Source organism: Malaya genurostris, chromosome 2 (assembly GCF_030247185.1).
Source record: "Malaya genurostris strain Urasoe2022 chromosome 2, Malgen_1.1, whole genome shotgun sequence".
NCBI classification, from domain to species: Eukaryota; Metazoa; Arthropoda; class Insecta; order Diptera; family Culicidae; genus Malaya; species Malaya genurostris.
In genome coordinates, this window is record NC_080571.1 from 111,072,608 (window position 1) to 111,086,937 (window position 14,330).

General features: G+C 36.4%; 1 protein-coding gene across 1 annotated transcript; it reads right to left on the minus strand.

Annotated features, from left to right (window-relative positions):
* Window positions 1–796: 796 nt before the first annotated feature.
* LOC131427103 (cytochrome P450 4c21-like) lies at window positions 797–11,138 on the minus strand. Its single transcript, XM_058590027.1, has 5 exons — window positions 10,752–11,138; window positions 10,416–10,671; window positions 1,848–1,974; window positions 1,602–1,778; window positions 797–1,532 (listed from the first exon to the last, which is right to left on the minus strand). The coding sequence occupies exons 1-5, from the start codon at window positions 11,080–11,082 to the stop codon at window positions 945–947; spliced, it is 1,479 nt and encodes a 492-aa protein (XP_058446010.1). The 5' UTR covers window positions 11,083–11,138; the 3' UTR covers window positions 797–944.
* Window positions 11,139–14,330: the final 3,192 nt, after the last annotated feature.

Genomic DNA, 14,330 nt, shown 5'->3' on the forward strand with positions numbered 1-14,330 from the left:
AAAAAGTCCGGGTCTAACAAAGAGAACACGATTTTTTTCATTCAAAATTAACTTTATTCATCAACGTAATCTCCATCAAGAGCAACGCAATCTTTCCAGGGATCAAGGCCATTTCGCCGAAAGGCATTTCGCCGAAAAAGTCATTTCACCGCATGCCATTCCGCCGAAGGGGTCATTTCATTGAAAATAATTTCACTGAAAGCCATTTTGCCGAAGGCCGATTGAAATTGATTAAACTAAAAGACAAATACGAAATGATTATGTTTTCTCCCGTTTTGTTGACCTACAAGCGTACTTCTGAAACGATTCAGAGACTTGAATGATTTTTGTAGGTTTATTCATGATCCTCAGAACGGAGCTCCCAGAAAAACTTGTTGATTTTATTAGTGTATTTACCAGGCAATTGTTTGCGGTATTTTTCTATAACTGAGGGCAGATGAAGATAAATTTGGAAAAGTCGTCCCATGGTAAAGTAAAACGTATTCACGTCAAAATGTTCACCGTTCACTGACGAAAACGACAAAAATTAACTATACTCGCAATATCAAGCAAATCGGTTTACAAATATGTTTGTTGGTTACGTAGGCAGAGTCAAAATGGGTTTATAACTTTTTGGGAACACTATTTTCGATCATTTAGTTACTCGAAGCGTATTCAAAACTTTTAGAGTTACTTTCTCGTGCACTGTACTGCAGCGGATCGACAGCCAAAACCAAACCAAAACCAAAAACTGCGTCTTCACCAACATGATGTAAAACAAAATTTCTTACAGTGTCCACCTATAGAGACTCTCCTTTATATCTCTTCCTGAAAATGGTTGACGTTTCTTTCGTAAATAATTCTTCTACTTCAAATGATGTATGATGCATGATGTATTTACAATTGCAGTATCGACCACAATCTATTTTGGTTAGCCAAATATTATGGTTAGTAAATTGTTAATACTAGTAAAGCTCTCGTTTTTCCACCTGCATAGTGCAGGGTATGTTTAGCTTCATTGTTACTTGATACTTGAACTTCAAATCCTTTCGGCTCAACTTGGTGCTCAGACGGTAGCGTTGCAATAACCGGACTAAAACCACTCGCAGCGAAACCATTGCGTATCGGTTCCCGATGCAAATCCTTGGTCCGGCACTGAACGGAATGAAAGCTAACGGGTGCCTGGCACCAACGGATTCCGGTGTAAAGTTCTCCGGGTTGAACGTCAGAAAACTCTTACCCCAAATATCCTCCCGCCTGTGCAAGGCAGCAATGTTCACTGTGAATACCGTTCCCGTGGGAAAAAGAACTCCGTCCAGCTCGAAGGGGGTAGAATTTTGCCGGGCAATCAGCGGGGCCACCGGATAAAGCCGCATTGTTTCCTGGATTACCATGTCCAAATATGGTAGAGCTTTTAGAGCCTCCGGAGTTAATGGCGCCTCCAACGTTTTGAATGCAATTTTTATTTCCTGAACAACTCGCTCTTGTATCTCCGGATGCATTGCCAGCATTAGGCAAATATTGGTTAACTGCAAAGCAGAAGTTTCGTAGCCCTGGTTCGAAGAAGGCAAAAAATAATCAAAACGCTTCGAAACACATCAAAACCGCAAACAATCTCTTACAGCCACAAGCATAGTGTAAGCGTGGTTAACAATCTCCTCGTCGGTAAAACTGCGACCTTTGTGCTGAATGGTTAGTAAGCGTTCCACAAAGGCTTTCGATTTGAATGCCTCCTTTGTACCTGCTAGTTCCAGCGCGCTCTTCCCGTTGAGAATATTCATTCGCATTTCCATGATTACCTGCAAAGAATTGCAAACCGTAATTGATTGTTCTAAGTCATTTCACGGTATTAGCGCCAGGGCGCTTACATCGTTCACCGTTTCGTAGCAGACCTTCCGGGAGCGCCACTCGTCGCGGTAAATTGTGCTCATTTTGTACAAGCTTTTCAGTGCGTACATGCCGTTCATAATTCGCTTGCCGACCGACTCCAGGATGCTGCGATGAAACTAGGGATAATGATTTCCGAGAGCAATTTACGGCTGCTGGCAGTGTGTGTATGCGTGTAATCTTTTGTAAATGACCGATTTTGCTATTTAGTCAAAGTCCCATTTCATTACGTGACGGTCAGGCTACTTATTGCATAAACTTGTGTTAATTAGTCACCCTTATTACTTCAGAAAATTACACTAACCAGTATACCTAAGCCTTTTTGTTAACTGTTTGTTGAAGTATGTAATTGGGCACAAGTAGACATTCTATTCATTAGTTCAAAACAACAACGTTGTCGTCTTGTAGCATGGAAAGCATTAGTCATTTGTTTCAGTTATGCTCGCGGACAGCAAAAGTTGAAGTGAAACTTAGAATTTGCCCACACACTCCCACAGGCATTTGCTGGATGAGATCAGCATCTTTATAATATAATCTCTTTCGCCCAAATCCAAAACAAACTGCGTCGCGACAAGCCACCTACAAGCTTGAATCGCGGGACATTATGCAAAACTATGACAATAAATCAATGACCCAGGAATCCCACGGCCAAAAATAAACCCGACTCTTTAACTCGGTGGCGTTATATTTTCGAACGAAAAAATAATCAAAGCGTTTATACGTTAATTATACGATTCGAAACCTGTTCGATTTACGTATTTCTTTGTTTGGGTTTTTTTCTCAGTTTCCGATTATATTGTGATGACATTTGCGGTGGCTCCTCATCTGCTTGGTCTTCCCAAACAGAGGGTGAACAAACTTTCGCTCGCGCGCAGTGTCACCATGAGTGATCAAAGTTGTCTGTCAGTTGCAAAGTTCTACACTAGTCAAATAATCATCATATATTTTCTTGCCAAATTTGTTTAATAACGAAAGACTGAGTACAACTCAGTTAGGCCTAAAGGAACTTTGTTTATTTTCGCGTTTGATTATTATTGAACAGCAAAATAGAGCGGAACTGTCATTTGCAGTTAGGCCCTCTTGTCGTGACACGCTCGAATCCATCGATTGTAGTTCGAGTAATAAACTAGCGGGACAATTTTGCATGATCCGACAGAGATGGGAAAATTACCCCGTTCAGAACTGCTGTTTCTGTTCCAATAATAACAGTCGCGAGGTAATTTATTGTCCCACTCACTCCAAGGAATAACGGTAACAAATAGAATTTATGGCCGTATCATGGCTTGTCACTCTATTACTGCGGAACAATCAATAATTTATAGTTGGTGGAGCTGGAGGTGGTGAAAAATCATTTATAATTAGTTTCTGTTGGTGCTTTGAGGATTGATTTCGGGTTTTCCGGTAAATAAAATCACTGTTTGAAGCGGAATTGATGATATGTCGAACCAATTGGGATTCCGCCGTATCGTCATCATCATCATCATCATTATTGATTGATAAATATTTATAAAGTTCTGTATAGATCGGTGGATGGTAAGCTCACTGTTACAGCCTATTATAGACAAACTTCAATAAGTTTTTTCGAGTAGCTAAATTTGTGTGAGGTTTTGACATTGATTTGAAGCCTAAAATATACCGGATATAATTACCGTTATTACAGTAGGCTTGTGGGTTTCTCACATTTAAATAAATATAATCGTTTTATGATACACTTATGGCTTCTATATTCGATTAGCATACGATATGAAACAGTAATGATACAATTGAATGTTGCATAAAAGCTCACCACCAGGGTTTGGAATATTCATTCACCGGTGAATGAATATATAGTTTCCATTGCATTGTGAGCGAACAATTCCACCGCTCACTATGAGGACGTCTTTCCAGCCAAAAAGAACCACACAAACAAAACGCTAGTGGAAGCAAATATATTCCGCATATGCACAGATGGTACAGTGTGCTGGTATTAGAGTCTTCATGAAGCACAGAAGCCGTGAACAGAATTTTCTCTCTCTTGATCGTCGTTCTTCTCACAAAACAATTCATTGCAAGCGAACTCTCTTCGCGGGGCTAGCGAGTGATGAAGATTATATATTCAGTTTTCAGTAATAGACTGATGATTGGCTCTCCGAACGAGAACGGCTATTGATGATGACTTTATACCACGAAAACTGTTGCATATCACTTATTAAATCCGTGTCAAGTTACTAGAGGGTAAGAATTCTTAGTTATACTTGAATATTATAAACATTAGTAGCAGGAGAGAAGGATTAGCAGTAGCAATCTGGCGATCTCAGTAAATACTGCAAACAAGCAAACGCTTCATTTGCTAGCTGCTAGAAAGAAACTAGCTCCTGCACTCTTGTTACTTTTGTAAATCAAATTCCTGCTGAATAGCGTTAAATTGGGTTTAATCGAAATAGTGCATGATATAATCAACCAGTAGAATAAAAATAAGTCTTTTAATCAGTATTGCGCATTGAACATTTTTATATTGAATTTTCATTGTGTATTGCTATGAGCTGTGAGAGCTGTGAAAAACACATGTCCCCATTATAGCAATACCTTTATTCTAATTTCTAATAGACGCTCTAGCGGGCAGTGCACACAAAATGAATTCTGTATAAACAAATGTGAATCGCGTTCGGACCTCAAAGAAACATGCGACAGTTAAGAGTCAGTCATCAGTCTGTTAGCGAAAACTGAATATATAATCTTCATCACTTTTTAGCTTCGTGAATAGAGTTTGCTTGCAATGAGTCATGGAGCTAGACCTTGTCTCTCACCGAGAGAAGAAGAAACAGTAGTATGGGTAAATATTGTTTGCTCTCTTCCATTCTCGTGCATGGACAGCCATTCCAATAAAGCAACAAAGCTCACGCTTCCTAAAAAGCGACATGGTTCATAAAGTAGTTACATTCATGAATGTCATACGCCGTGAAGCATGTATACTCATCTTCACTGCTTCATCCAAACCCTGCTCACCACATAACCTGTTTAGCACCATTGGCGGGGAATGAATAGTTCGAGACGTCACAAATATACTCGTGATAAGAAAATGTTTATGATTGACAGCTATTAATGGTATGTTTACATTATCAATTGGAATCACGAGATGTTATTAGGTTGGGTTTTATACGAACAAAAGGTTTATCACTAACATTATCTTTTCGTAAGATCATTCTGCTATGCAAGTTTGTTGTGTGCTGCATTTTTACCGTATAAAAGTCTAATGGTTGGTTGCTACTTATTAATTAACTTTTAGCAGTAATAATGTCTCTATTTACAGTATAAAAATCCAGAGAAACAAATCCAATTCTTTGATACACGAATTTTCAATCGAATGATTGATTACTGATGCAAAGAATATCTTCTTTATCTGCTTCTCTTCTGTATCGACATTTCAAGGGGCATATTGAATCATTGTTGTGGGGCGTGATGTCTCTTGTTGTGAGGCATATCATCACTTCTACCGAAATCATTGAAAATTATGTTCCTCAGATGTATTGCAAAGAAATACCACAGAGAACAGACATCCAAGTAGAGATTTCAATGTGTGTAAGAAATTTAACGGTTGTTTTAAAAAGCAATCACAAAGTAGCAATTCTCCTGTAGAGGCGCTTCAAGCAGCCAGCAGTCGCTTATGGGCTCTTGCGTTCGAGCTTCTATACAATGATAATTAATGCGTGCAAAGTCATACGCAGCGGTGATTTTTCACGGAATTTCACTTGCATGCTTTACACAGTTTTTTTTGAAAAAGTTTGTACTAGCTTGGATGTCTGATCTCTGTGGAAATACCTACATCGTCGACGAAAATATATCAGTACATTTAGAAATATCTCAATGTTTTCTTAAGGGGGGCATATTATAACACTTGACCCTATTTATGTCGATTTCGCTTGACCCCATACCTAACCCAGTTTCAACCATAACTGCTTTCAAACCGTTTGTTTGAAGCCAGTTTCAAACCTAGTTTCATCGTTATTGAACTAAAATTCGAGCAAGCTTCTAGTTTGGTTTTTATATCGGGTTTGCTCACACCTCCGTTGTTAAGCGCGAACCCAACACAGTTTCGTGAAAAGTGTTTTTTTTAAGGAAACTACCCTGGACCAGTTTTAGTTTTTTTTTCAAACGAAAACATTAATCTATGTCGAGTCATTTAACAAACAACATCACATTTTTTCATATTGTTAAAAATGTCGAATTTTGTACCAAAAAGAGAAGATTTGCGGAAAGCATTATTTTTTTTTTGTTTTCATTCGAAAAAAAAAGATTTGAAGGTTTGAACAGTTCAGAAATAATGATTTTGATGTGAGAAATGAAGATCGTGAAATACCATCAAAAAAGTTCGAAGACGCCACATTTCAAGCAATATTGGATCAAGATGATACTTCTAGTCAAAAGCGAATGATAGCACTATTGAATGTTACACAACAAACAATTTCTGAACGTTTTGAATCTATGAGAAAAGTCCAAAAGTGTGGAAAATATGTGGCCCATGAACTAAATGAAAGACAGATGAAAAACTTAAACAACACTTGTGAAAATTTTCTTCAAATACTGGAAGAAAATCAGTTTTGCTTCGAATTGTTACTGGCGATAGAAAATAAATTAATTTCAAGATACCTGCACACTAATAAAAAATCGTGTAAATTTACGTCTTTTTAGATGTACATAAAATGATCGTCATAATTCTCTTAAATTTACAATTCAAAGCATGTAAAGATAAGTCATACCATTAACTTCACAATTAATTTAGCAAGATACGGCAGAGCAGTTTTGAGCACTATGAACAAGCGAACCAACATTAATTCCGTTTATTTTGTGAGACAATTTCACATCGTGGTAAAACTCAATATTATTATATTGAGTACAATATCAATATGAATAAAACCCTTCTTAATCCACCTAGTGGTGTATCGTTTTTTTTCCAATCAAGCGCTTGGCATTTACGTTGCCTATTTATATGAGAAGAGAGATGCTAATTTATAAAAAAACCCTTCTTAGACCACTTAGTGGAATTTTCATAGATCTTTAAAAATCACCATAGGGGATGGGGGGGGGGAGTGGGCGGCGTATTGGGGGTACATGAAATTTCCGAAATCGAAAAAAAAAATTTGATGCCAAAAGGCTTAGAATTGCATGGAATTTTCAAAATTTTACCGCCGAGCAGCACCTCTTACGCATGTCCGATTCAGCTCAAACTGTCTTTTGAATAGGACGCATGTCCGATTTAGCCCTCAAATGCATGAGGGCTTTTTTCGAGGTGCTTAAACATTTGAGCACAAGAGCTTTACGAAAATAGTGGTGATCCCAAAATTTTGGCACCCTCATATATATAAGAGCGGTAAAATCAACGTGTTTTGTCGGTTACGTCACTTATACCATTATATCTCCGGAACCAAAAGTCACAGCCATTTGATCTTCGAACTTGATCAATGGCCCGGCAGTAGCTTTCAAACGAGCCAAAGTTTGTACAATCGGTTCAACCATCTCTGAGAAAATTGAGCGGTAAAAATATCTTCGAAAAGTGCACACACATACACACACAGACATTTTCCGATCTCGTCGAACTGAGTCGAATGATATATAACACTATTGGTCTCCGAGGCTCCGTTCGAAAGTCGGTTTTCCAGCAATTCTAATACCTTTCTATTGAGAAAGACTAAAAAGTTAGAAGAGTTATATGACGAATTTCGTCTCTTAGATTTGAATGAAATTTTTTGGATATGTACACTTTGTCACAAAAAGCTATTTTGCATACTTTGTTTTTTCAAAATTGATCTAGACTGTCTTTTCAAAAGGGCCAAACTTTGTTACTGTGTACTCGTGATTTTCACAAAATCAGTTAAATTTTTGAGTCAAAATTTTGAGGAAAATATAGATAGGGATAATTTAAAAACCCCACTTTAATTTTTATCAAACTTTGTCCCAAGATAGGTGATTATGTTCCTTACCAATCGTTCATATTTTTCAAGATGGACACTTTTCTAACAAAAACTGTTTCTTATCCAAACTGATGTTTTTATCCAGTGTCATGTTCCTCGAAAACTAAACTTAACTAAAAGTTATCACCATCCAAGATTCCAATGAAACTCAATTCGATAGAAAATCACACCGATTACTCAATTGCTAGTTGCCCGATATTAACAGAAAATATTAGTGCTGGATAAGAAAAAGTTTGTCTTATAAAAATATTTTTCTCTTCAAAATACCCATCTTGCAAGATTGACAGAAAAAATAATTACCTACCTTGGAACAAAATTTCATGAAGTTTGAAAATGGAGTTTTTTTTATTTAAAATCGACTTTAAATTTTGAAAATCGACATCAAATTTCGTTTTGTTTTTCAGTATAAGATACGAATGGGCGAATTTCACGCCGAATTGTGTTCGGATTTGGCAACATTCCCTCAGATTTAAACGCAACTTTCTCGGCATATAGACTTCATCACAAAAAGTAGCATTGTTTACTTTGTTTCAAAAAAATTGATCTAGACTGTCTTTTGAATAGGACTAGAAAAAAAATAATAGAAAAATGACAAATCCTACAAAGAATTGTTGTGCTAACGATATTTACAAAATTAGTGAAATTTTCGAATGATGAAATTAAATATCGAACTCTACACTGAAAAAATGTACCTTAAAATTTGTAGTTGAAATTACAAAAAATTACAATTACACTTTCTAATCCACCTAGTGGTGTCATAATGCCTTTCTCTTCTTTCATAACAGTCTCATGAAAATATATTTCATACTTTTATTAAATAATTTCGGATACTAATTTTGACACCAATTGATTCAGATTGATTCGAGTAGTTCACAAAAGCATGCTTCAGTGTTTATGTCACACAGTCAGCATTATTTTTCCAAACTAGTGCTTGACATTTGCGTTGCCTATTTGTATGAGAACAGTGATGCTAATCTAAAAAAACCCTTCTCAGTCCACTTAGTGGGAATTTTCATATATCTTGAAAAATCACCACAGGGGGGAGTACATGAAATTTTCAAAATCGAAAAAAAAATTTTATGCCAAAAGGCTTAGAATTGCATGAAACGTCGAGACTCCCAAAAAGTTAATTTTTCATAAAATTTTTTTTAGATGACACTAAATTTCGATGTTTCATGCAGTTTTAAGAGTTTCGGCATCAAAAAAACAATTTCGACTTTGGAAATTTTATGTACTACCCCCTATGGTGCTTTTTCAAGATCGAAAATTTTCAAACCTTAACCACCGGGCAGCACCCCTTACGCATGTTTGATTTAGCTCAAATTTTGCATGAGGACATTTTTCGAGGTGCTTAAATTTTTGAGCACTAGCGCTTCACGAAATTAGAGGTGATCCCAAAATTTTGGCACCCCTATATATAAGAGCGGTAAAAATCAACGTGTTTTGTCGGTTACGTCTTTTATACAACCAAAAGTCACAGACATTTGATCTTCGAACTTGATCAATGGCCCGATAGTAGCAAACGAGTTTGATAAAATCGGTTCAGCCATCTCTGAGAAAATTGAGCGCGTTCAAATATCTATTTTTATCTTTTTATATAAAAATGAAAAGTGGACAAACACACACACACACACACACACACACACACACACACACACACACACTTTCCGATCTCGTCGAATTGAGTCGAATGGTATATAACACTATAGGTCTCCGAGGCTCTGTTCGAAAGTCGGTTTTTCCAGCAATTCTAATACCTTTCTATAGAGAAAGGCAAAACCCTTCTTAGTCCACTTAGTGAAATTTTCATAAATGTTGAAAAATCACCATTGTAGCGAAAGATGAGGAGGTTTTATGCTTGTTGGAGAGCTAGTTTGACAAAAACTAACTTCATTGGGTTTTTCCCTGTTCCAAAATTAACAAATTAAACGAATTATTATCAAAACGGAAAATGATTTCCAGTATGACTCAATAAGTATTTTTTCTCAAAAAGTCTAACAGATTTTGTAATAATCACTAGCACAATGCTTTTTTGTAGGATTTATAGTTTTTCCACTTAAACTTCTTGAAAAATATAGAAATAATAATTATAAGAAAGTTTTATTCTGTTTCTTCGATAAACTAATTGTAAAAACATGGTCTACCTATTTTATCAAGTTTTAATTGTCCCTGGACGTTGGTGCCCGGACCGGTCGTCTCATTCGTCTCACCCTCACTACGTCCCTGAGAAAGCTTGCCAACAGAGTCGTATTAATCGAAACAAAATGTAAAGAGAGAGAAACTGTCAGTTGCACTTATGACCTATTCTAATGTTCATCTTCATTTTAATAACGCCAGGAGCCATTGAGCTATAATAAAACAATCATTATGGCAACGAACGCTTCAATTCATGAAATGGACTCGAGCTACGAATTCGAAATAAGTTTTTCCTACCAGTATACAGACACTTTCTTCATATTACATTAATATTCATTGATATTGCTTGACCTGAATTTGTCGGATCGGACTTCACTCGCGATTAGGTCCGGTGCTTTCAACAATCAGTCGCTTACCTTTCTTATACACACATACACACAGGCACAAAGCCACACTCAAACTTACACTTCCAGATTTTTGATTAATAATCGATACAATTCGTCCGCTTGCCGGTCGATGCTGACCATCGTGCCGTGTACCATTTGGGCACTGCACTGGCTGATGTACTCCATCAGATCCACATCCCGTCCGTCCGAGACCGACTCCAGTCCGCGTACAAAATCACTGGTCGCGCGTTCGAATATCGGAACGAATCCATTCAGGATCCGCGTGTTAAATAGCGGACTCAGCGTTTTCCGGTGTTCCCTCCAAACGCGCCCATCTGCAGCCGATTATCAATGAAAAGTAAACTGCATTTGTGCTGCCACTGAGTGCATTTAGGATTGGGTAAATTGGTCTTACATCGTTCGGATAGCAGCCCAACGCCGAGTTCCATGTAGTCGTACGCAAACGGTTTGTCCAGGCATTCCGTTAGCACTTTTTGAATTAGCTCCGGATGCTGCACGTTGATCACCGGAACTGGGCCAAGCCAAATTTTCGTCATCCGATTTGCGTTTCTAAAACATTTCATGTACGCATTACTTCTCGATAAAAGCAATAGATTGCCTAGGATAGGATAGGTAGGCTCGATTCCCGGAATGGACTTTAGGTTTCGGTATCGCCACTTGGGAAACACATAAACTAACACCAGGAGTCCCAACAGAATCCACCAGAGCATCGTTGAAAAGTCCATCTCTTCTGCTGAGTGGCACCACTCGTGAGCGCGATCAAACTACTTCTGACCGAAAGATTCTACATTTGGAACAGTCTCCATTCTGCTGGAAAGTTTTTGAACGGTTTGTATAGTACATAAACTAAAAAAAAAGACTTGCGTAAGAATATTTCGAAAAAACTGGTTTCCGATAAAACGCGCTACTTCTTGGATCAACTGACAAACGTTTTGTTTTGAATCAGCGCCGGACAGTGAAAAAGTCTTGTTCGTTGCCCATACACTGAATGACGCAGATCGTTCTTGGCCAGTTATAAAATGTGTGAATTATGGCTAATCTAATCCGAGATTCTATTTCGAAGTGGGTGTTTTTTTATGCTGACGACGATGCATCTCTAGAATGAGATTCGGTGTTCGATCTTCGGTGGAAATGAGTAGGCGAATTTCTCAAAACAGTTTTTTATTAAAATGACAAGTTAACTTATATATTTTCAACTCCATTGACCATAAAGACTATTACCGAGCTGTGGAGTTAGCATAGTTTGATGGGTTTAAAAAAACTCTACCTTATCAGCCGATTAACGTTATTAATCAGCATTATTCATTTGCAAAGGAATATATGAAATGTATTCCAAAAATTCAAATTGTAATAAAACAATAATTTGAAAGTTCTAAAGAAGATGAAAAAAGTGATTTTCGATTCATACATGAAATCAACCGGTAGTTGATACTGTTCTAAAATATATCAATATTTGACAAGGTTTTCCTAAAGGCAAACAAAGTGACATGATGTCATATTCTAAATATTGTAGGGTAGCGGTACCCGTATTCATTTCAGCTCCACTTTTTCTCTCACATGCATAAACCATAAGTTAAAGTGAGATCTATTGTCTCTGTTCGATCCACCTCTAAGCGTATGGTTTGTTTTTAAATTGAACAAATATAGTCAATGAAAAACATTATTGTGGTATAGATTTTCACATTTCGTTGACTGAAAGTAGAATGATTCGCAAAACAACATGGCGACTCTACTATTGAGATGAATGTACAGTAACCCTATATGTATTCTATGTATTATATGATTACATTGGTAATCGTTAATAAACAAGTTAATGTTTATATCATATCAATCAGTTTAGTAATCAGAAAAATTCCCTTAATAATCAAGTAATTATTAAACAATAAATAGATAAGAACTACTAATTTTCGGTAGTTTTATAAAAAAAACTAATGTTATTAAAACTGCTAACAAGAGAATCATATATATACACTCAAGATGCACCTGAAAATCTTAGAATAATTGTCTCTTACAAGTTCTACTGAAGTGTACCTGTTTATTTCGCAAAATATAGTGTGAATTAATTGTAAATGGTTACTAGGGTAAAGTGTTATAATATGACCTCCTTAAGGGGCGGGTAGAGTCTAACACTTTTGAAAAATCATTTATTATTTTCTTTATATTTTCTTATAGCAAAACATTTGAAGAATTTTCTGTGAAATTTTCAAGCCTATTGGAACGAAACTCTGGAAGTTATGGACCTTCATCTATGGCTATCTCGTTCTACGAAGAATTAAGAACTAGGGACACAGGCCTGCTTCGACTGACTTGAAAATATGACAAAACATTCTTGAAATGTTTCGTTATAGTAAATTATAAAAGAAAAAATAATATCTTTTGAAAATGTTAGACCCTACGGGCTCCATGGAGGAATTAATTGTTTCCATTGATTTTATAGACAAAAAACGCGTTTTTCTCGAAAGCAGGTTTTGAAAGTCCGTGTCCATCGTCATTCAAAAACTACTGCACCATTTTTTTTTTTTTCAAATTTTGCACACACTTTCTACATATAAAAAACCAGACCCCAACGTTTTCCTTTTCGTTATTTGTTACTTTAGGGAGTTTTAACAGCTTAAAAAATGGCGGATTTTTTTTGTGAAAAATCGTAGTTTTCACTTTGAGCAACCACCAAATTAAAAAAAATTTAAAAAAAATCAAACTAACTTTTACTCTAACTATGCTGCATTCATTTGTTCACTTCTGATTAGTCTGCGCTGAGATACAGTGGACACCGCAAATCATGATTTTTAAGAAGCATTCTCGAAAATACCTCTTCACCGACTTATTTCTCAATACTTTTCCACGATAAAAAATTACAAAATGTTGTTCGAATGATGCTTTTCATCATGCAAAACATTTGAATTTATTTTGTTGAACGATAATTTTGGAAAAAGTTCGCAAAAATGATGATTTTTTTCTTCGTTTACACCCTACGCCCCCCTCCCACCCTTAAGAAAACATTGAGATATATCCGAATGTGTTAATATATTTTTCCTCGCGAATTTGAGTGTTGCATTGCAATACGATTGAGGAATATAATTTTCAATGACTCCAATAGAAAAGATGAGAATTGATTGATATAAACACATTTCCCAAAACGACCACATTCTTAGTTTTTTCGCTTGCATCAGACATAATGCCCCCGCAGCCGAAAAATATGTCTCACAACAAATCAGTGGCATAACACACATCAAAAGACATTTTACCCCACAACAATGATGCATTATGCTTTTTGAAATATCTAAAAAGTGACTGTTTTGAGTTAATCAGTATGTCAAAAAAAAATGGCGGAAAAAACATTTATTTAGTCGAAGCAAAACCTTACATCGAAAAGCTGCCAAATGAAATTTTCAGTTTTTTCATACTTTCCAGCAAACGAATTCTACCAAACTTGCTTAGCAGAAAGATCCTACGAAAAGATAGTGATAAAACTTTGGTTCAGAAAAGTCTTGAACGCTCATCGCACAGGGTCTAAGCGATGAAAAAATCATCATTTTTGAGATTTTTTTTTTCCAGAATTATCGTTCAACAAAATGAATTCAAATGTTTTGCATGATAAAAAAAATCATTCGAGCAACATTTTTTATTTTTTTTTGGAAAAATATTGAGAAATAAGTCGGTGAAGAGATATTTTTGAGGGCACTTCTTAAAACTCGTTTCTTCGGTGTCCACTGTATCTCAGCGCAGACTAAACAGAAGTTAACAAATGAACTCAGCATAGTTAGAGAAGAAGTTTTTCTAGACCGCAACGTTTCTGTTTGATTTTTTTTATTTTTTTTATTTTTGGTGGTTGTTTGAAGTGAAAATTACGATTTTTCACGAAAAATTCGACCATTTTTTAGCTGTTAAACCTCCCCTAAAGTACCAAACAACGGAAAGGAAAACGCTGGGGTCTGCCATCTCGTTCAGTTTGAACTGCTTTAAGCACTGACGA